Here is a 23390-nt window from a genome sequence, read left to right on the forward strand (position 1 = left end):
GGAAGGTACCATGCCCAATTAATGCTAAGATTTATGAAGTGAACTCAGTGGTAACAATTTCAAGAACCTTTATTGAAACCAACATTCAAATAGTATCTCAAGGGTGAAATTCTGTTTCAGCAAAACCAATTTAACAATTTCAAATATATATAAAAACATTTAAAAATTAATCTTGTTAAAGGTGATAATTTCCCCTTCCCCCGTTTTATCTGCTATACTTCATTGCACCAAATAAACAGGGAAGACTTTGCTTAATCATCTGCACCAAAAAAAAAAAAAAAAAAGGAAAATTGCATTTTGACAAGTGCCAAATGTCAGAAATCACATCAGATCAGAGTGTAATTATAGGCTTAATGTGGTATAACTAAGGCTTTCAGTACTACAGTCCACAAACCCAATGTGAATCCCCACCATCTTAAGGTCTCCCGTAGCTCGACTTCACTGGACTAAAAGGCACAGGGGCCGTTACCTATGATAAACGAAGTGATGCAGTACTTTTGGAAAAGTAGAAACAGGCCATAATCAAGGGTTACTTCCAATTATTTCAGCAGTAGTCTGGCATGATCAGCCTGAGAGAGATTACATTTCTGGTTCTTGTTTGAGTTGGGCCCAAAAGGGTGAGCGGCTAGTGGAACAGAAGCTACAGAAGCTCCCATGAGAACAGGTCAAAGGTGTACTTAATTTAGAATTTCAACGTAACGAGGTGCTGTACAGCATATTTAATACGAGGCTTTTAAGAGTAGCATCTATTGAGTTTTCAGATATTAAACATAGAAATAAGTACAGTCTGTACTTGTGTGCCAATTTAAAAGCTTTATCAGTATTTAAAAATATACATATATATATATATATAATATGGTCAAGAAGAGTCTTTACAGTTACTCTTAATAGATGAGTCCTTTAATTTGTTTACAAATAGTATATAAAGGGAGAAATGGATTTGTGGCAGAGCTAAGTCAGACAGAAGCACTGTCCAGTCTAACTTGCTTGACGACCCTGCCACAGCTTGAGCGGACACGGTCCTTCCTGACGTCTCCGGGGAAGCAGCAATTGGGGGTGGCAGGAGAGGGCTTCTGACACTCTTATTTACAATCCCATTGAAACCCACTCTCCTTCAAGCCAAACGCAATCCAGCTGTGTACTGCAACCTGATCAAACTAAACACCAAGCAAAACAGATGGCAAAGAACACTGTCTGTCTCCTCTGCAGCAGGACAACAGAGAACCCAGAGAGTTCTAAAGAAAGCTGTCTTACCAAAGGGTTATTATGTGCAACCTAGTAACTTCTTACACGTGTGTTTAGAAAGATAAGAGCAAGTGTTTCAAGTGGCAGGCACTTGAAATTCTAAGTTTTCTCTGTGAATAAAAAGTGTTTACGGTAACTGGGGGGAAAAAGGTATTACTACAGTTGGGCAGACAGAAACAGTAGTTGTTGGTTGTTCTACCAATACATACCCACAAAATTAGACAAGTCAATTGCCCTCCCAGAAGCCTGGCTTTCAGGCACATTTTTGTGCAAAAATCCCAGTTAAGCACAAATAACAGTAATTTCTTTCATACTAGCATGTGGCACAGTTCACATTTTCAGAATAACTTCATCTTCCCTGAAACAATATTCAGTACAGTCTCCAAGCAAACACTGAATTTTATCTTAAGCTCTCTGGCTCCTCTACCTGTGGGCAGTCATCTTCCAGGCGCTGGGCCCTGTCCTGGAGGGCCCCCATCTGCTCGGCTTCTGGAGGGGTGGGCACCCCTGGGTGCTGCTCAGGGCTGTTAGCTTCCGAGGCATCTTGCCCACCCGACAGGTGCTCGATCTTCTCTAAGTCCTCGATGTGACTGACTGAGCTGGTCTCGCTCACAGCATCTGAACCTCTTAGGGACCTTTTAAAAGGCTTCTGGCCTAGAAGGAAGATCAATGAACGGCACTGAACGCTCGGAAGACACCCCTGCAACGGAAGCTATCTGTGCTCTAAGTGATTGCTTTGTTTAATCATAACTGCTTCGGCAGAAACCCCTGGGATCACTGGCTCTGAAGCATTTAAGTGATGAGGTGAGAAATGAGAGCTGATATGACACTAACACGCCCCCAGTGCCGAGGACTTTGAGGGAACCTCAGTCGGGAAAAGCTCAGGGGAGTGAACACCAGGTTAAGCGTGACAGCTGTCCAGACCCTGACTTCCCCTGGAGAGTGCTACCCAGGTGTTTCCCCAAGGCTTTGAAACGGCTAAAGGGACAGTGACAGCTGTCCTTAAATGACGAGAAATAGGACTCTGGGTTGAAGAATCAAGAAAACAGAGGAATGCAGGTAATACCAAACGGGTAAGGCGTTACATGATGCAAAGGTCTGTTTTACCAGGGGAAATACCACCAGTTTTCTTCAGTGTTAATGAACTCAGACATGGAGACGTGATGTACCTGGAAGTCTCTGTTTAGTGCGAGTGCCTGAGGGGGTCTGAGGCGGTGTTACTCCCGAGCCTTGTACTTTGTACACGTATGTGTGTTCCGTGGACTCCAGGGAGCCTGCAGAAAAGAGGGGGGTGGGGAGGTGTGGGGGGGAGGTCCTGGCGCAGGCACCCTGGGGGAGGCCCCGGGTCTCCTGACACGTGCCGGGAAGCGACAAAGCCATCTCGCAGCTGTGCCCACGAGTGAGTCCCGGCCCTGCTGGGGTGTTTCAGCCTCGTCTCCCCACGTGTCCTGTGTACGTGTGAAAACAACCAGACAGCAGTGTGGCCCAAGTGTTCCTGGGGAGCCAGGCCCCAATGGGAAATGTCCTTTAGCAACAAGGAATGGATGCCTCTTTGCTAAAGGCTTGGCGGGTTCAGTGTCAGATTATCCCTTGCTGTCATATGACGAGGTAGTCATCATTTCCTGGGGAAGGGGCCCCAGGTTCAGGGAATTATTCCACTGGTAGAACAGGAAAGGAGGAGCCTGCAGCTCAATATCATCTTCCCCAAATCCCAGCAACTGGTAATACTTGCTGGTTGCCTGGTTTGAAATAAAAAGGCTCAGCGCTACAGACTATAATCTTTCACTTGCCCCTGGCAAAAAGCAGCTCTCTGCTGGGGCAAAACACTAATGAGGACTGCACAGAATGTTAACACTGAACCAAAACGTCCAAGACACACTGTCTGGAGGACTGAGCAGCTGAGTGAATGCGTTCTTGTTGACGTCAAGAGGAGTCTGCTGTGGGCAACAGGCATCTGCTTTCGTACTATTACAGCTGTCGGGGCAGGAGAGGGAAGATGACAGAGTCCCAGGGGCAGACAAATCTCGCCTCTTCTCACAAGAGTCCCGGCCCAGGGCTTGGTGTAAAGCCTGGGACACGGACAAGGCCCCTCAGCACGAGTGTGGGATCCCAGGGCATCATCTGGCAAAACTCTCCAGATGAAAGAGAGTCCTACCTGCCGTTAGGTTAAAAGTTCTTCCCTTTTGTGAAGCCTGTACTGGAGAAAACCAATTCAGCACGGATCCTACCACGGGAATCTGCCGTAACACCCCCTGCAAAACATAACCGTTGCTCAAGGCCATCCTGTGGAGGCTGGCGCCCAGCCTGAGGCCAGCTGGGGAGCCCACCCTGGAGCCTCACCTCTTCCAGAAGTCGCTCCTCATTTGCCTTCTGCAGTTGAACCTGAGCTTCCTGAATTCCTTTCCGAACCACTTCTGTCATGTTTTCCAGAAGCTGTGTTAAGACCAAGAAAGGCATTATTTGTCTAAGCTTCTTGCTGAAGGCCTAGAACTATTAACACAGCGCTGGGGACATTTTTCAAAAGTATATAAGTAAATGGCACTTTAAAATGTCAGTGTAAAAATAAAACAGAATGTCAAATAGAATAGGTCAAAATGTTAAAGGAGGCCTAGGCAGACGTACCTTGGTGACCAGCCTCATTTGCCAGGGAACAGCAATAACTGTCCCTGTGATCTGAATGTCATATCAATAGAAAACAGACATGACTCTCAACATTCATGGAGACAGAGGCAGAAGTAATATAGGCGGGTTTGGAAGAAACTTCAACAAGTCCACCCAAGAATGAATAAAGTTGGCTCCTAGGCTTCATTTCAAACTCCCTTCTCTTCCGCACCCCTACTACCAAAAGTGAATCACATGACACAGGTTTCTCCTCCTCTCAGACCAGTCTTGCTTTGGTCCCTTTTCTCTCCTTTTGAGTAATTTCTAGTGACTCGCATATCTGGTGTGGAGAGCGTCCTGTAAGTCTGACAAGCTTGGTCCTCCATGCCAACTGGCCAAGAGAAGCAGGTCTATTACTGGCGGGAAGTTCTGTTATCAAAAGCACCATCCCATCCAGCCTCAGGACCAGCTCCAATCAGGAACTCTTCCCTGGCCTTGTCGGGCAGAGGTGAACACATCTTCCTGAATGCACAGCCTCCCCTAACTTCTGTCCACAGCATTTACTACCTCAGTTGCTCACATGCGTCTCTTCCCCGCTCTGGCTTGTGAGTTCACTGAGGACAGTGACCGCATCACACCACCGGCATCCCTGATGCCTGCACAATGCCTGGCTCACAGGAAGCCTTTAAAAACTTGGGGAAAGAATGAATGAACAGACACTGCCAAGGGTAGCTTCTTCCTTTGTGACTCCAGCTAATTGCCCAGGGAAAACCCAGAAAAGGAATGAGACACTGATTAGTCTTACAGACCCTGGAGTTTTCCTCGATTTCTCGGGCTGTGACTGCAATGGTCTCCACTAGTTCAGAAACATCTAAGTCGTCACTTGCCATGCCAATGTAAATACAGCTCTTCATGCTTTTATACTCAGGGCCTGCGGGCAGAAACAACAGACCGACTTGGTTCCCAAGTCCTCAGACACGGGCCACTCCCTGTACAGCAGCGCGACCAGGCACAGAGGAGCCTCCCCGAGAGGGTGAGGACGTGGATCTAATGAGGAGATGGGACCCAGAGAGGCTGCAGAAGGGGCGAAGGGCTCTCTCACCCCGGGAAGATCTAAATAGCTAAGAGAGGCCATTTCCCTTCACACCAGTTAAAAAACAGCTTTCAAAGTTCACAGTTGACTTTAGAAGGAGTAATTACCCATTTTAAATGTAAGGTCAGATTCCAGTTCATTTAACTTTTTCAGGAGTCCAGCATGGATTTTTTCCCCTTCTGGATCCGATTTCAAACTGCTCTTATCATCATTAGCGTGTTCATACCTATAAACGATATCACATAACAGTACTTCAGGAATCTACAAGATCAAGTGTCTCTTCAGACACAGGATAACAGGTGGAATAGAAGCTACTGGAAGTTACCAAGGGCGAAGAATGAGACAAAGGGCAAAGGAGCCACTCAGAGGGTCTCAAGATCAAACCTTTCCAGAAAGTCCCAAGGGAAGCCCAAGTCTCCAGGGGCATGAAATGTAGAAGGAGGGGCAAGGCTGGGAAGTCCCATCACTTGTAAGAGGAACAGGAGGCTTCCCTGATCCAGAGAGGGGACGAAGGGGCCACAGGAGGGACACACACTGAACCAGAGGAACTGGGAACTGGCTTCTCCTTAGTGAGCTGTAGTTCTCTGTACACACGTCAGTGGTGCACCCAACGTAGTTCTAGTAACTTTCAAGCTGGCACAGAAAGAACACAGCAACTCCTATTTCACTCAGTGCGCGCTGGGCCGCCTGCCCGCTGTGCTCTTGTAAATGCCCAGCACATCTAGATGAACTTTCATCAGACATGAACACTGTCACTCCACGCAGTCATCTTAGATTTCTAAGCTGGTTCACAAAATGACCCACCCACGGTCTTTACACCGTACCTGACAACCCCTATTCCAGGCCAGTTTGGGTCATCAACGTATAAGAGACCTGCTGTTCCCGTCACCTCCTGCTTGAACTCCTCTCGCAGCTGCAGTGTACAGGTCAGGACTGGCAGCTTGCTCTGGATGCAGGCTATGAGCTGATCCACATCCTCTCCCCGAGTTCCTAAAACTGAGCACGTGCACAGAATGTTAGGGAAACGCTTAAGGAATGGCTAAAAATGAGGGAGCAGTGCTCCCACTTCTACTGTCAGAAAGTCAGCAGCTCTAGGTATAGCACATTAGCTGAGCTGAGGAGTTAAAAAAAAAAAAAAAGCCACTAAACCCAGATATGGAAGAATCAGGTGTTAAAAATTCGTATAGCTGGCTGCCCCAGGTGTAGACACATTTTTTCCTTACACTGAAGAATTAGCCTCTCTGATTTAATACACTATGAAACCCTACCATAGAAATCAGATTCTTCTCACAGGAAGACTCTGCTTAAGTCAGGTTATAAACATCATAGCACAGGTTAGAAACAAGGAGGCGACCACACAGTTCTCGCTCTACGTTCACATGGAGAGAAAGAGAGGGGTTTCAGGGGGCAAGGGTGGGGGCCAGAAGGGCAGGGTGATGATGGCGACAGTACCAAGTACTCCCGAAGGTCAGAGCCTGCGAGGTCTCAGGGTTCAGGGATGCAAGAGTCTTGGCAACATCACTGCGCCTTCACTTCTGCTGATTCCAACGCTTATGTGATCTAAGCCTCAACGTAGGTGGCCTGGGGTAGCCACAGCTAGCTTTTCCAGTTTCAGAGGCTAAGCCTCTGGGGCTAGGCCCCTGCATAGCAGGAGCAGAGACTCCTGGAAGGTCTGGAGGCCACTGGCTATCTTCACGATGGCTTTTCTGTGCAGGACAGTTGCCTGCACTTCACCACTTTGATGTTTTTGAGAAAATATCTTTCCAAATATGTTGAAAACACCTCATGAAAAACCATCAAACATTTTCTGAAAATGTTTAAACCGTCTCAGAAAAAAGCACAATTGGATTTTTAAGGTATCTCTTTTCAGCTTATTTTTAAGTGCCTAATATAAAATACGCCAACCACTACCCAAGCCATTTCATATTCATGATCTCACAGTTTAATCTTCACGTCACCACTATGAGGTGGTGGGGAACAGGTCTGGAGATAAACTTGCTCCAGGTCCTACAGGTATGAAATGGCCGAGGGGGGGACAAGAATCCCCAGGACTTTGTCATAGAAGTCCACGTGCTTTCAGCTCTATAGTTCTCTAAAAAGTCTACAACAGTGGTTCTCGACCTTCACTGGCCTATTGTGCCCAGGCTCCACTCCAAGTAAACCCAGTCAGTCAACCAGAATCTCTGCAGGTGGGGCCAAGGCGCTGGGAGTTTTCAGAGCTCCACAGGGATTCTAAAGTCAGTCTGGGCTGAGAACCACTGAACAGAGGGTCACAGGACATCAAAACACAGGAATTCAATTGACTTCAGAGGTCTCTCTTTCTGAGAAGTTACCCCGGTAGGTTAATCTACCTAAACTCAGCCCAAAGGAAAAGGAAAAGCCTCTCCAGGGAGAGAAGAGAATATCACAGCCTGGACTTTGACAGACACAGCACTGGTGCTCCCAGAGCAGCGAGGGCAACCCACGGAGACTGGTTACCTGCCGCAGTAGTCAGGGGGCTGAACCGCACGCACGTGCCCTCCACCTCCAGATCCATGACCGTGAGGCCACTCGCGGGCACCAGCTGCTTCAGCTGTTCTCCCAGCTGCAGGGAAAGGGGCAGAATGAACACACTTCCGCAAGGAGGGAACCCAGTGTCTCTGGACCTGCCCTCGTCCGCTCAGCCCAGACCCAAGAGGCTAATAGAGGCTAGTTTCCTTTCACCTTTGATTTTCTTTGAATACTTATGGTACCTTTTTTTTTTCCTTTTTAATTAATTAATTTATTTATTTTTGGCTGTGTTGGGTCTTCGTTTCTGTGTGAGGGCTTTCTCTAGTTGCGGCAAGTGGGGGCCACTCTTCATCGCAGTGCGCGGGCCTCTATCGCGGCCTCTCTTGTTGCGGAGCACAGGCTCTAGACGCGCAGGCTCAGTAGTTGTGGCTCACGGGCCTAGTTGCTCCGCGGCATGTGGGATCTTCCCAGACCAGGGCTCAAACCCATGTCCCCTGCATTGGCAGGCAGATTCTCAACCACTGCGCCACCAGGGAAGCCCACCACCTTGTTTTTAAAAACCATAAATTTTATCTTTTTTCTTACTCAAAAGTATAAGTTCACTATAGAGAGATCTAGGCAATACAGGTAAAGTAAAAAAAAGAAAATTTACCCACAGTACACCACTGAGAGACACACACTGTTGACATGTGGTATAACCATCCCCCACCCCTGGATCTTCTGGGTGTGTATGTGTGTGTGTATGTATGTGTGTGTCTTCTGTTGTCATAAAACATGACATTCTACATGCTGTGTAGTAATCTGCATTTTTTTCACATAATTTACAATGACCATTTCCCCTCTGCCGTAAACATGCAGCTATGTGGTTTATATTGGCTGTTCTGAATGTCACTGTGTGGATGTACCATAATTTATTCATCAAAACCCCTAGGTTGGGCATGTCCAGTGTTTTTTGTTTTGTGTCTTTTTAGGCCGAGCCGTGCAGCTTGCAGGACCTTAGTTCCCCGACCATGGATCTAACCCTCGCCCCCTGCAGTGGAAGCGTGGAGTCCTAACCACTGGGGGCTTGTCCAATGTTTTGCTAGGATTGGTACTGCTCTGGTGAACATCTTTACATTGTTTAGAATATTCTTTATACTCAAATCCAGGAGGTATGATTTCAGTGTCAAAAAGCAGCCAAAGCGTAATGCTCTTGATCCATGTCGCCAGACTGCCAGAGGCGTGCAAGGGTCTGGCTCACGTGCTTCTGGTATCACCAGAGCTCCAAAGTGGCTGCACCACAGGGCACGTTTTGCGTGTTGTTGTTCAGCCTTACACAGCAGCAGGGAAACAGTCCCATGAGGAACCAGCGGGAACAGTGTTGACAGGACCTGCTGGAAGTCATGCAGCACGTGGGGCTGTGGTCTGCTTAAGAAGCCCAGGACGAAGCCCCGCACCCTCACAAGAGGCTCCCCCTGTGGGTTTCTGATTTCCCAGGCAGGACCATGTGTTATCCCAACCATCCAGGACGCAGAAGAAAGGGCACGTGACAGCCGTTCTTACCCAGCGGTTCAGTGCATCGCAGGAGTGCCTCTCCTGGCTGACGGCTGACGGGGCCATGTTGGGCGCTGGGATGGCATTAAGTCCTGGATCTGACACACAACACAGAGAGGGGATTCGCCTCCCAGAAACACAGCTAACTACAAAACACCCCTCCAACCCCGTTTCACTTAGCTCGCAGCGTTAACCTGAGAGAAATGTCTCAACCGGAAATCAAATGTATATCTCACCACGAATGAACAAAATGGCACATACATACGACGGAGTACATACAGCCGTAAGAAGGAAAGTCTGTCACATGCTCAACATAATGTACCCTGAAGGTGTTATGCTAAATGAAATAAGCCAGTCACAAAAAGACAAACACTATATGATTCCACTTACATGAGGTCAAGTTGTCTAATTCAGAGAGACAGAGAGTAGAATGGTGGGTGCCAGGGGCTGGGGGGAGGGGGCAATGGGAGTTAGTGTTTAATGGGTATGAAGTTTCAGTTTTGCAAGACGAAAAAATTCTGGAGAGCTGTTGTCTAACGATGTGAATATATTTAACACTATTAAACTGTACACTTTAAAATGGTTAAGGTGGAAAATTTATGGGTTTTTTTAACCACAATTACAAATTTTTAAAAATATATATGTTACAGAGGGTTTAAAGCTTTCACATTTTTTTCTCATGAAAAATACAACATTTGAATATATTCTCACAAATAGAATTCTTAATTTCATTTAAAAAGTTTTTCTTTCAAGGAATTTTGAGGGAAAATCAAAGCATAAAATTACGTTACCAACCAGTCTACCAGCACTGAGCACCGTGCAGGGAAATCAGAGACCCAGCAGCACACCAGGCCTCAGAACACAACTGGCTTCCTTTTGTTAAACGGTTGAGGGGCCTGCTTGTTCCAGGCACTGTGCTGGGCACGGGGTTATGGTATGAGGCAGACAAGGTTTTTGTCAGGGTGGTGCTTACCTTCTATTGAAGAAATAGCATAAGGAAATGAAATGAAATCACCATACATTGTTGTTAGGGCCTTGAAAGAAGGCGGGAGCTCTGATATAATGTGAGGGAGTCACCTTGGACAGGACAGGCAGGGAGGGCCTCCATGAGGAGGTGGACGCTGCAGGGACCTGAATGGTGAGAAGGAGCCAGAAGAGCGAGGGGTACAGCAGTGCAGAGGTCCTGCTCTAGGAGACGGTGGAGTGTTCTAGAGACTCAGAGAAGACCAGTCTGACTGAAGAACAGTGAGCAGGAAGAGGAAGTCGGAGGGGAAGGCAAGGGCTAGGACCCGCAGGCCTTCCATCTGGAACGGAAGGTACGCAGGCTTCTGGGCAGGGAGGTGGCAGGATGTGGAGAGCGGACTGGAATGGAGCGTGTGGAATGTATGGAAGTGAGAGGTCAGGTGAGGGGGCACTTGGGACATTCTTTAAAGATAGAGATTCCTAGATCCAGCTTACTGAGTCAAAATACTCAGGAAGGAGGGCCCCCAACTCCGTTTTCAAGGGACTCTCTCTCATTCATCCCAGCACTAGTCCAGGGACTGGTGTTTGGAAAACACTGGTTTAATCATAGGAAACTGTCAGGAAAATGCTAAGGCAAATAGGTCCGGAGTTCTTGTGAACATTATTAAATTCTTTTTTGAAATGATGATAAGATTCTAGCAATCAAAATATTTTGGATTACTTAGTTAACTTGAAGTGGTTTAAAATTCAAAGCCCTTAAACACAGATAGAAAAATAACCCCCTTTTTAAAATCACCTACCTGAGCCTGGTAACTCCTGGAAAAATCTGAACACCACCACTGGCGAACTGAGCTCATCCTCCACCTAAAAAATGGAATCTGATTATTACCAAGTAACAGTAAATTTCAAACACCTACAAAATCAATCAGTGAGCTTGAAAAATAGGCTACAGACATTGGCACTTAAACACATAAAGGGAATTTCCTGGTGGTCCAGTGGTTAGGACTCGGTGCTTCCACTGCCTGGGCCTGGGTTCAATCCCTGGTCAGGGAACTAACTTCCTGCAAGCCGAAACACACACACACACGCACACGCACGCACACACACACACACCCCACCAACAACAAAAAACCACATAAAAAAGTTCAAAGGTTAATTTCATTTGCTAGAGAAACAAAAATCAAGGGTTTAGTAAAATTCTTAACACATAATCATAAGCCAGTCCCGAGAATACACAGCTGAATTATAACATGACACTGGTACCTTGAAAATGAAAAGTGGGAGGAAATTTTAATAACTATGGATAAACATGGGTCTAACATGAAAGATCAAAAAAGGCAAGGAAAAAGTGGCACTAGAATCACTGTCGAGCGTCCGGGTTTTCAAGAATCCAGAAGTGACGCCACCTCAAGCAGGACTGACTGGAGCTTTTTCTACTCACCCTCTACTCACCCTGTAAAACTCTCTGAGCAGGATGCAAGTCCTGCTGGCAATGTGGGTAACCACAGTCTAGAACTGAAGCTACGTTTTTCTAAATCACTGAAGCGGTACTTCTATTCAGGACAGGCATCAGGCAACTATCTTCACTAACAGATTTCATAACAGATGAAGACGTCCACTGCCTTAAGATTGCACAGCACTAGGTTCATGTTCTCCACTGAAAGAATGTACAGTGAGCCGTCAGCTTTCCCGTGGGGTCAGGACACAAAGGGAGCGGCAATGCCCTTGACAGACTGTGGTATTTGAAGTGGGGGGAGGCGGGAGAAGGGAGAGAGGATCTCTAAGCACTTAACAATTCCAGAACTACAATTCTCATCTTGAAACCACTTCCCAAGGCTCTGCCAGTGATGGCTCACTCGTAGGGCCACAACAGGATGTGCTAACCGGAGAGACAGGAAGTAGCTGGCGCAAGATCTTCTCTACTAAGCTTTTCAAAGGGACAGTGGATGTGATTCAGATCAAGCAAGAGGTACATTCAAAGCTGCCAATTATTTACTGAGCCAATTCCTGTGCTTTCATAGGGACTATCTCCTTTAACTTTCACATAAACAAATAAATCTATTAATACCTTTAAAATTAGAGGAGGGGTTTAATATTTATATAGAATGGAGTAAGCTCAATAACTAAAGAGGAACAAAGTGACAAAATTCTACACCCGTTCCCCTATTATCAGTTAGGATAAGGCAGAATGACTTGAGTGCCAAGACTTCTATAGTCTTTTGTTTCTTATTTCTTTGAGCTCAGTGGTCTCAAATGTCAGCCTGCACAAGAAATCCTGTACAGGGTTATATACATAGAATTCTGGTTCCGGCAACATGGTAGACCAAGCTAATACTTAAGTCATCAATTCTAAATACCTGAAATGCTTGATTAAATGTCACCAATAACCAAAAGAAGTTCAAACCATTGCTAGGCTCACAAAAAAAGGTGAATCCAGAAAGAAGAGAAAACAGAAAGAATAGTGTAAGCTGAGCTGCAGGGGCTGGGGGGAGGGGAGCACGGATGGGGCCTGGAACTTTGCTTTAATGTCTAAGGTCATGGGTTTGAAGCCCATGTGAGGGATAGTGCTGAGTTTACATAAAGCCAGGACCCTTGAAAAACACTCTTCATGAAAAGAGAGAAAAACTCCACCCACTGATCAGTAAGAAAGCTTAACTCTGCCTGATGCTCTGTAGAGAGAAAAAATTCTCTCACGAGAAATCAAAATGTCAGGCGTGCTCTGCACCTGGGTGTGATGTCCTCTGTAGTGTAAGACTCCTAAAGCTGTGAAACCAACATAAATAAATGGACCTAGGCCAGTCACAGAAGAACAAAAAAATCTAGCTCATAACAGAAAAATTACAACACACACAGGGAGCAAGAGTCAGCAGACACAGCTGAGAGGACAATTTGTGGCCCCAAGAACCGAGACACTGAAACAACCATCAGAACAGACATCGATCACAGTGTTTAAACAGAAAGGAAGGACCAGAAATCTCTCTTTTTTTTTTTTTTAAAGATGCTTATAAAACAGAATAACTTGAAAAAGAACTAAAGAGAATATCCTGAAATGAAAAAGAGATCACTGAAAGTAAAAACGCAGTGAATAGGTTAAACAGCAGATTAGATGCAGCTTCGGAGCAAATTACTGAACTCCAAGAAGGATCTGAAGGGCTACACTAGAAAGCAGCAGAGAGATGGAGGTATCCAAGAGACTGATGGGAGGTGGGATGACAAGGTTCAATACGCAGCTCACTGGTGTTCCAGAAGGTACGACCAGAGAAAGAGGTCATGGCTGAAAAAATGAATTTTACAGGATTAAAAAAAAGAATCCTCAGGTTCAATTAGCACAAGTCCCAAGCAAGATTAAAAAAAAAAAAAAAAGCCTTACTTAGATATACCATGGTGAAAGTGGCAGTACACTAAGGACCAGGAAAATCTTAAAAGCCAGCAGAGACGGAAACACGAAACCATGTTAACTGCCCCCCAGAGGCATTCTGGAATTTTCAGGTGTAAGGGTGACAATATTAGAGTTTCCCCTCACATGCTGACTTTAGAATCTACTCCATGTGCTGGATAAGAGTCCTGTGAAACAACAGCCTTATCAGAATGCAGCTGCAGAGGAGACTGAATTGGGCACTGATAAAGCGGGGCACAAGCACCACCCCGGGCCCTGGAAAAGGCCTTGGTGCTGGAGGTGGTGAGCTGGGGCAGTGGGCCTGTGCTTCTGGGATGGGAGAGGCTCCTGCAGGGCCGTCCAGGTGGGAAGGAAGGTGGCCATGGACGCCCGGAGAAGGGAGTGGCTGAGCAGCAGAGAAGCTCTTCTCTGATAACCTGGGGTCACGTCCTGGCTTTGCCACATACTAGTTCTGGGACTCTGGACACACGACTCATCTGAGCCACAGAAATGGAGATAACGCCACTCTACCCAAGAGACTTACTGTGAGGATTCCGGAGTCAGTACCTATGAAAGCACTAGACTAATACTGTGGTGTGGAGCAAAAGACACTTAATAATTACTCCTATCCTACGGTGCCTGACAGTCTTCATTTTGCTTTCCCACACGTTATCTGATATAACCCTCATAATGAGCCTGAGGCAGGAGGAATTCATTCTCCTGTAACTGACCTCAGAGGGATGGTCCACTGACTAAGGTCGCAGGCTCTGAGTGTGCATCCCAGCCCTACCACTGCCTCGCTGGGCAGCCTGGGCATGCACTCAACCTATCTGTGCCTTAGTTTCCTCACTAGTAAAAAGGGAATAAACACTGTGTCCAACTCACAGATTCTATATATTTATTCACACTCGCATGCCTACTATATGCCAAGTATCATACTTGGCACAGGACATAAAACCATGAAAAAACAGGCAAAAGTCCTTGCCTTTACAAGGCTTCTTCAGGGGAAAAACAGACAACAAACAAATATAGACCACGATTTCAGGTAATAATAAATTCAATGAAGGAAAAAACCCAGAGACCAGAGAGTGATGGAAGGTGGTGGGTGTTATTCTAGGTAGGGTCGGGGCTCAGGGAAGGCCTCTCTGAAGAGGTGATATTTGAACTAAGATCTGATGGATAAGAAGTCAGTAATGAGAAGAATTAGAGGGAACAGTGTTTTCAGGTACATGGAACAGCATGTACAAAGGAGACTTGTGAGGGTTAAATGAAATAGGCATGTAAGGGACTTAGTACCACGTATGCTACACAGCAAGCATTTCACAAACAGCAGCTGTGATGATGATGATGATGATGCTGGATTACCGACAGGCCACAATGCCACATGGTGTTTGCCAGTTACTGTGCCCCCTACTGAGTAAAGCAGCCACAGGAGGGAGGGAGGGAGGGAGCAGGGTTATGCCTGGGCCATACGTGGCCTTACAAAGATGTTCCAAACCAACTGGAGGTCAATTAGCACCATCAGCTCCTCCCTGCTTGGAGGAGAATGAGGAAGGAGAGGACATGAAGAGGAGCCCCTGAGGGCTCAGCAAGGGCGGGACAGGAAGTACACAGGCCCAGCACTGCCTTCACCCCACCAGCGCACTCATTCTAGTCCATAATTTAGGTCTCTGTTTGCAGTCAAGGGCGTCCAACCAACATACCTTCACCGACAGCTGAGCTCACAGGCTTAGGAGGTTAACAGAATGAGTCAGTGTCACAGGGCCCCAGTGGTACTGCTGAAATTGGAACCCAAGTCTCCTGACTTACATTCATCCCTCTGCTTCTCCGGAGGGGCCACTGTCCTCTTCCAAGCTAGGACTTGAGTCACCTCAGGTCAGCTGAGTAGGTAGCTCCAAGCTCCTACTCAGAAGGCAATGCGAGCAGCCCCCATTCACGCACTTAAACCGAACTGTGTACTAAAGTGGAAATAAACTACATTCACCGAACCCCAAATAAACTCAAACATTCGTTTTAAACTTAACTGTGTCCTGCAGAATTGTCAAAGAAACACCAGTGACCCTGTTTAAATTAGAATCTGATCTACATATTTTTGAAATCCTAAAATACAATGAAGCAAAACATGAAAACATTCAAACCTGAACTGATACTTGGTTATCAGACCCCCTAAATCCTCATCTACTTGTCTAGTTACCAGCCTTAGGGCACAATCTCTGACAGATGGTAGTATCTTTCAGGAAGACACCAGGGCAAGAGGAGCACGGCCGCCCCCTTTTCTCTGCCTTATTCCCCTTCATGCAAATGCCAACTCTGGGGTCAAAGGGTTTCAGAAAAAGTAGTGCAAAGCACTCACAGACAAAATGATTTTTCATTTCAGGAAAATGGGTGTTCTAAAAATCCTTGGGCAGGTGAAAATCAATGGTACTTATTACATCTTTGTGCAATGCTAAATTTTAACAGAATAAAAACTGCAAATGGATTACACGAAAAGCACTGTATGGGTTCAAACAGTATATGGGGCAAATTTCTAGGCTTTCTGCTAACTGCAGAATTAGGTCATCAGTACATGCATGACTCTCTCCCAAAGAATGTGGTTTTACTGGAGCTGCCACAATTCCATGGACATGCATCAAATCTGGAGAAAATCATTCTAAGTCACTGAAATTAAGAGTTATTTACTTCAAAAAACAGATCAAATTATATACTATACCAAGATTTTGATGTGGTTCACTTTCTTCAAACTTTCTTGCAATCGCTGACTCTGCAAATGACAGAAAAACAGCTTATGTAATTTCATATTAAGAAGCGTTTTTTTTTTTTTTTTTTTTTTTTGGCGGTACGCGGGCCTCTCACTGTTGTGGCCTCTCCCGTTGTGGAGCACAGGCTCCGGACATGGAGGCTCAGCGGCCATGGCTCATGGGCCTAGCCGCTCCGCGGCATGTGGGATCTTCCTGGACCGAGGCACAAACCCATGTCCCCTGCATCGGCAGGCAGACTCCCAACCACTGCGCCACCAGGGAAGCCCAGAAGCGGTTTTTATGAGGGTCTTTGCAGGTCTGCAAACAAGAATCTCAGGCAGATAAAGCCATCTGCAACTTGATGATTTCTAATTTTGGCTGCCAATTTTTGCATTTAAACATCTGCAAATATTCCCCAATATTTCAGTTACAAGTTACATTTAGTGGTTCCAGAAAAGCTTTTTCTAATGAGACATATGTGAATTTGTCATATTAGCAATATAGGTCATTCATTCATTCAAAAACTACTGAGTGCAAGGCAACAAAAGCAAAATTAAACAAGCAGACTATGTCAGACTAAAAAGCTTCTGCACAGCAAAGGAAATAATCAACAAAATGAAAAGGGAACCTATGGAATGGGAGAAAATATTTGCAAATCATTTATTTGATAAGGGGTTAATATCCAAAATACACAAACAACTCATACAATTCAACAGCAAAAAACCAAACAATCCAATTAAAAAATGGGCAGAAGATCTGAATAGACATTTTTGCAGACATACACATGGACAGCAGGCACATGTAAAGATGCTCAAATTCGCTAATCATCAGGGAAATGCAAATCAAAAGCACAATGAGATATCACCTCACACCTGTTAGAATGGCTGTCATCAAAAAGACAAGAAATGACAAGTGTTCACAAGAATGTGGAAAAAAAGGAACCCTTGTGAACTGTTGGTTGGAATGTAAATTGGTGCAGCCACTGTGGAAAACATATGGAGCTTCTGCAAAAAATTAAAAATAGAACCACCATATGATCCAGCAAGTCCACGTGGGTTATCTGAACTGAAGAACATGAAAACGCTAATTCGACAAGATATGTTCACTGCAGCATTATTTATGATCACCAAGATACGGAAACAACTTAAGTGTCCATCAAAGGATGAATGGATAAAGGAGATGGGATACACACACACACACACAAACACACACACACACACACACAAACACACACACAATGGAAAATAATCAGCCATAAAAAAGAATGAAATCTTGTCATTTGCAACATGGGTAGACCTTAAAGGCATTATGCTAAGTGAAATAATTCAGACAAAGACAAATACCATATGATTTCACTTACATGTGAAATCTAAAACAAAACAAAGCTCAAAGCTACAGAGAAGACTGGTGGTTGCTAGAGGTGGGGGCTGTGGGTGGGTGGGTAAAAGGGATCAAAAGGTACAAACTGCAGTTATTAAAAACGAGTCACGGCGGGGCTTCCCTGGTGGCTCAGTGGTTGAGAATCCGCCTGCCGATGCAGGGGATATGTGTTCGTGCCCCGGTCCGGGAGGATCCCACATGCCGCGGAGCGGCTGGGCCCGTAAGCCATGGCCGCTGAGCCTGCGCGTCTGGAGCCTGTGCTCCACAACGGGAGAGGCCACAACAGTGAGAGGCCCGCGTACCGCAAAAAAAAAAGAAAAAAAAAAAAGAGTCATGGGGAATATAGTCAATAATACTGTAGTAACTTTTTTTTTTGGCCACAACTTGCTGCTTGCAGGATCTTAGTTCCCCGACCAGGGACTGAAACGGGGGCCCAGCAGTAGAAGCGCGAAGTCCTAACCACTGGACCACCAGGGAATTCCCAATACTGTAGTAACTTTAATACTGTATTGCATGTTTGAAAGTTGCTAAGAGAATAAATCTTAAAGGTCTTTATCACAAGAAAAGAAAATTTTTTGTAACTATGTGTGGTGATGGATGTTAACTAGACGTATTGTGGTGATCATTTCACAATGCATACAAATATCAAATCATTATGATGGGGCTTCCCTGGTGGCGCAGTGGTAGAGAGTCCACCTGCCGATGCAGGGGACACGGGTTCGTGCCCTGGTCCGGGAAGATCCCACATGCCGCGGAGCGGCTGGGCCCGCGAGCCATGGCCGCTGAGCCTGCGTGTCCGGAGCCTGTGCTCCGCAACGGGAGAGGCCACAACAGTGAGAGGCCCGCGTACCGCAAAAAAAAAAAATCATTATGATGTACTCCTGAAACGAATATAATGTTATATGTCAATTATACCTCAAAAACAAAAAACAAAAAACCAGGGACTTCCCTGGTGGTCCAGTGGTTAAGACTCTGTGCTTCCAATGCAAGGGGTGTGGGTTCAATCCCTGGTCAGGAACTAAGATGCCACATACCACATGGCGTGGCCACGAAAATATTAAAAAACAAAAACAGAAAAAACAACAAAACCAAACTACCGAGTGCAAGTGTGTGCAAGGCACAGTACCGATACTGGGAGGAAGAGCAAAGGTAAATGAGAGCGCACAGCACCGTTAAGAGCTGGTCAGGAGCACAGGGTCTGGAATAACCACATCGGGGTTCAAAACCTGGCTCTGCCCCTTACCACCTGTGGGACTGTGGGTAAATTACTTATCTGCCACTTACTAGCTATGACCTTGGACAAGTTTTTCAGTCTCTCTGTGCTTCCGTTCCCTCAACTACATAGTGGGGTGACAGCATCTATCCTCCACGAGTTGATATATGTTAGGTGTCTAGAACGTGGCATGCATGACGTAAGTGATGATGACTGTCATCATCGTTAATATCTCAATCCCAGCTCTCTCATCATTAATGTGGGGACAAAATAATATATACTGCATGGCCTGGGGGTCATTAATTCAACAGATGTTTATTTGAGTGTTGGACACAGGAAAACCCCTCATGAAAACTAATTCTTAATATGTTATCAGTGGACCTTATATTCTGGGGAAGCTGTAGGGACCAAATGAGAGCCTGCATCCACAGTGCTGCACAGCGCCTGGCACTGAGTAAATGCTCATGAACTGCTTCCCACGAAGACGAAGATGAGAAGGAGGAAGAAAAGAAGGAGGACACTGATTTTTGCTCTCAGGGAACATGTGACCTGGTGCGGACTACAAGGCAGGACTGGACACAGGCGACCACACCTGCTAAACCTCCATGCGGTTTGCACATGTGCATTTAGCAGCGGTGAGTCAGCAGCAGAGTCAAGTGCTCAGGAGGGTTTGAGATCCGCCACAGCGTTTGCTGGCAGGAAGATGCCAGAGCTGCAGTGACCTCAAGTGTTCGGTGGCTAATTGTCATCATTATTTTCCTGCACCCCATAAACCAAAGGGAATTGAAAAACTCTCCCTGGAGTGCCCAAACCTTCCCCAAACTGACTTAGTTACCATGGCAATGAAGGCTTCTCCTTCCAAAGGACCAAACCTCAAGATGTGAGCCAACAGCCCAGTGAGAAAATGTTTTTAAAAATGTGGTGCTTCTGTAAACATAATGAACATAAATCTTAATATTACTTAATATAAAAATGAAACTACTTCATTTAGAATGTTTCTATTTCATTAGAAACTAATGTTAAAATGAACTATCCTAATATTATAAACCAAAGGACTCCTGCTACAGTAACATGAAAATACTAATTTTTCTTAAATATAAAAATGACACGAGGAAGTGTCAATTCCAAGAATATATTTAAAACAAAGATTTATTTTTAAAAGTATCTGCATACCTTACTATATGACTAGGTGCTGCTATAAAAGCTTTACATGTACGAACTAAGTCCTCATAACAACCTTCCATTACATCATCACCCCTATTATACAAGTGAGAAACTGGAGGTACAGAAAGGTGACATCATGCTTTAGACTTAGGTAGAACTCAGCTCTCAAACTGTGTAAATACGGCATTTTTTTTTTGCTTTCTAAACTACAACATAATTATATATTTTTCACAGTTAGAACACCTCAAACAGAGAATTAAAATTGTCCCTAGAGCCTTGCAATTTGGGAGCCCAAGCCAGCGGGTGTTAAAAATATCCATGCCAGCCTTACTCCCCCCAGCCATCATATTCCTTTACCCTCAAGAGCCGGTCAGTCAAGTGGAACATTTATCCCGGCTTCTGCATTCTTCTCCACTCCTTCGCTGTCACCTTGTGATTTCTTTTCTCCCCCATGCTGACACCAGCATTCATTTTAATCTGATTTCATATGGACACAAATGCTGGGACAGCCCCAGCAGTCTCTCCCAGAACTTTGAACAAGAAACCTATATATTCAGGGAAATTAGTCTGCTTGCTTATGAGATGGGAAATCCAGACAACAAGATATTGGGGGGAGGGTAAATCAATGAAGCATTTTTCTGTCTCTGTTTTTGCCATGGAGTATCTGTGACTCATTTGAACTTCAGGTTTCTACTCACCAACTGACAGGCATGCTTAATCCTCTCCACAATCCCATCAAGTCCCAAGTATTGTAAAGACAACCACAGTGGCAGGGCACGGAGCTTGTCTGTTGGCTTATTTGATGTAAGACCGGCAACTAAAGTCTAAAAAAGCCAATATGGGTTTATTAATCAAAGCCAATGAAATCACATAGCAGAACTAACTAGTTACCATTTACTATACACTTAGTTTGTGTCAGATGCTATGCAGGCGCTTGGCTTGCATTATTCATTTGATCATCAAACAACTCCATGAGGTAAGTATTCTAGGCAACTTAGCTCAGAGACCTTGCTTTGTCTAAGGGTTCACAGCTAAGGTGTGGCAAAGCCGGGATGAGAATCCAAATGGGCTCATCCCAGAGCTGGAGCTCTTAGCCATTCAAGAGGCAGCCCCTCCCAAGGCTGTTCTGGGCATCCTCAAACACCTGGCCATTATCACCTGAGCAAGGTATTAACTGTTTAAGAAGAATCAATGAAAGCTTATTTTGCATGTGCCTCTCACTAACTGATCCACTAACAAGAACCACCACTATGCTTTTAAAAACTATATCATGTTACAACCTTTTAGACAACGTGGATCAAGAACCTTAAAATACTCTTAGTCATTATTAATTCCACTTCTGGGAACCCAGTCTAAGGAATAATTTGAAACACAGAATGATGCTCATTATTTTAGTAACAAAAATTTGAAAACAGCCTAAAAGTTCACAAATGGAGAATGATTAAATAACTGTGGTACTCAAGTGATGGAATATTACACAGTGATAAAAGGTTTTTCATACACATGGGGTAGTATGGGGAGACTAAATAGAAAAATATATATGGCATAGTTTCATTTATGTTAAAAACATTTTTTTCAAAAAAAAAAAGTCACAGAGGTAACATTAAGGAAAATGTTCACTTTTTCCTTCTTCTGTATTTTGCCCCCAGACCCAATGATTATTAGCCACTCCCCACTCCCTCCCAGTGAGAGTAAGCTTACCAAGGCAGGATCGTCGTGCTTATAAAGCGTCACAGCAGGAACTGCTGGCAAACCCAGCCATGGGCCTGGAGTCAACGTCATGCTGTCACATTTGGTTGCAGCCTACCACAGAGAGAACAACTTCTTGTTAGACTATCAGGATACACTAAACCCAACACCTTTCTCCATTCATAAAAACTGTGAAAAGCCATCAGGGATTAAGTGATGTTAAATTCCTTCTTAAAAACACAGTATTTAGTAAATCAACAACATACCAGCACTGATGAGGAGACATAACCTAGAGCCAATGTCGCCAGATTCACACTGGAAGAAAAAACACAGACCTAAGAACTAATTATTTACTGCTGCTTATTCACTAAGTACATACTTTAAATTAAAAAAAATTTTTAAAAAGGGCTGTGCTGTTCCACACTGACATTTACATGTCTTTCAGCTGTGTTGGTAGCTTATATAACAGCAACATAAAGTGTGGTACATATACAACTTTCAGGAAAACCTGGAAAATGCATTTTAATCAAAACGTATTTCAGGGGGTGACTTCTACTTACTTAGTGTAATGGGTGTCTTATTTTATATTATTTTATATCTTTGGTAGATACCAGTATTATTTCCCAGTCATCATTCTCTCCCAGAGGGACAATATTAAAAAGCAACGCACCGTGTATGTGTATGATGTCCTGGAAATGGACTACTTGGGCTGCCCTGCATCCTCTCCCCTCTCTTCTCTTAGCAGCGCTCCAACGGCCTTCTAGGAAGCCACCCCAATCTCCTCTATGAGACCACAGCTTCACAAATCACCTAAACTATTAAGAGTGTTACATTTCCCTGGCCACAGCAATTGGCTCAGTATGAGACTCCTGCTGGGACTTCTGACCCTCTGCACACATCTGGAAAGGCAGATGGAGTTGCTGTAGCAACTCTGCACCAGAACAGGAAAGCCTATCTACAGACGGAGCCACCACCATGGAGGAACTTCAGCCAAGTGACCTGGCTGACGTGGTGCCTAAGGCCAATCCTAACACTGGTCTTCTTAGCTATGGGAGCCAATAAAACCTCTTCTTGCTTAAGCCAATTTGGGTAATTTTGTAACCTGCAAGCCAAAGAGCCCTTAGTGATATATGTGACGACAAAGTGAGCTCCTCCTGGGCACTCTGCCAGCCCACCATGCAGCCAGATTCCCCTCCACTCACCCTTTCACGTGGAGCCATATGCCGTACTGCTCACAGAGCTCTTTCAAACGCCCAATCTTATCTGTGTGCCCTACTGCTGCAGTTCCTAGGATAAAACACACAAGAAAGGATACTAAAAGAAACAAGTATGTTCTGAGTCTTTGCAGCATGATAAAAGCTTCTATATACATTATCTCCCTATGAGAGAAGTAACACTGTGTCTCTGTTTTATTGAGATTTTCTTTGTGGACTGGCTTAAAAGCAACTTTTGCAAGCTGGTTATTCAAGTTTTGAAGAGTGTGTATTGTTCACTATATGTATCTATAAAATCAAACTTGTTAACTGTGTTATTTAGATCCTCTATATACTTATTTTCTATTTACTTGATCTGTTGTTTCATGAGAAATATATTCAAGTCTCCCACCAAGATTGTGGTTTTGTCAATTTATACTTGTATTCTATCAACTTTTCCTTTATATATTTCAAAGTTATATTCATAAGCATTCATACCTGTTATATCTCTGAGTAGATGCCATGAATTATTAATATGAAGTCTATTTTATCTCACAGCAACCTTGCTACAGTACTTTTGTTTCGTTAGCATTTGCCCAAGATACCCCTTTTCCACACTTACTTTTTGTCACTTTCTGGGTTATTTTTATTTAGGTGTGCTCTCTATAAAAAATACATAGATGAATTTGTTTTGTTTGTTTTAACCCAATTT

General features: G+C 44.7%; 1 protein-coding gene across 1 annotated transcript in view; it reads right to left on the reverse strand.

Moving 5' to 3' along the window:
- The window catches only part of PDXDC1 (pyridoxal dependent decarboxylase domain containing 1), a 38795-nt gene that overhangs the window by 1109 nt on the left and 14296 nt on the right, over positions 1 to 23390 (reverse strand). Inside the window, exons 8-22 of the mRNA XM_079718717.1 lie at positions 22688 to 22772; positions 21752 to 21800; positions 21498 to 21599; positions 20495 to 20620; positions 16012 to 16062; positions 10726 to 10789; positions 8972 to 9060; positions 7418 to 7523; positions 5764 to 5935; positions 5047 to 5165; positions 4656 to 4777; positions 3586 to 3678; positions 3401 to 3497; positions 2415 to 2519; positions 1673 to 1899 (exon numbers count right to left, since the gene is read on the reverse strand). Of these exons, the coding sequence (XP_079574843.1) occupies positions 1673 to 1899; positions 2415 to 2519; positions 3401 to 3497; positions 3586 to 3678; positions 4656 to 4777; positions 5047 to 5165; positions 5764 to 5935; positions 7418 to 7523; positions 8972 to 9060; positions 10726 to 10789; positions 16012 to 16062; positions 20495 to 20620; positions 21498 to 21599; positions 21752 to 21800; positions 22688 to 22772 (1607 nt within the window). The remainder of the gene's footprint in view (positions 1 to 1672; positions 1900 to 2414; positions 2520 to 3400; positions 3498 to 3585; positions 3679 to 4655; positions 4778 to 5046; positions 5166 to 5763; positions 5936 to 7417; positions 7524 to 8971; positions 9061 to 10725; positions 10790 to 16011; positions 16063 to 20494; positions 20621 to 21497; positions 21600 to 21751; positions 21801 to 22687; positions 22773 to 23390) is intronic.

The sequence above is a fragment of the Hyperoodon ampullatus genome (genome assembly GCF_949752795.1).
Source record: "Hyperoodon ampullatus genome assembly, chromosome: 14".
Lineage (NCBI taxonomy): Eukaryota > Metazoa > Chordata > Mammalia > Artiodactyla > Ziphiidae > Hyperoodon > Hyperoodon ampullatus.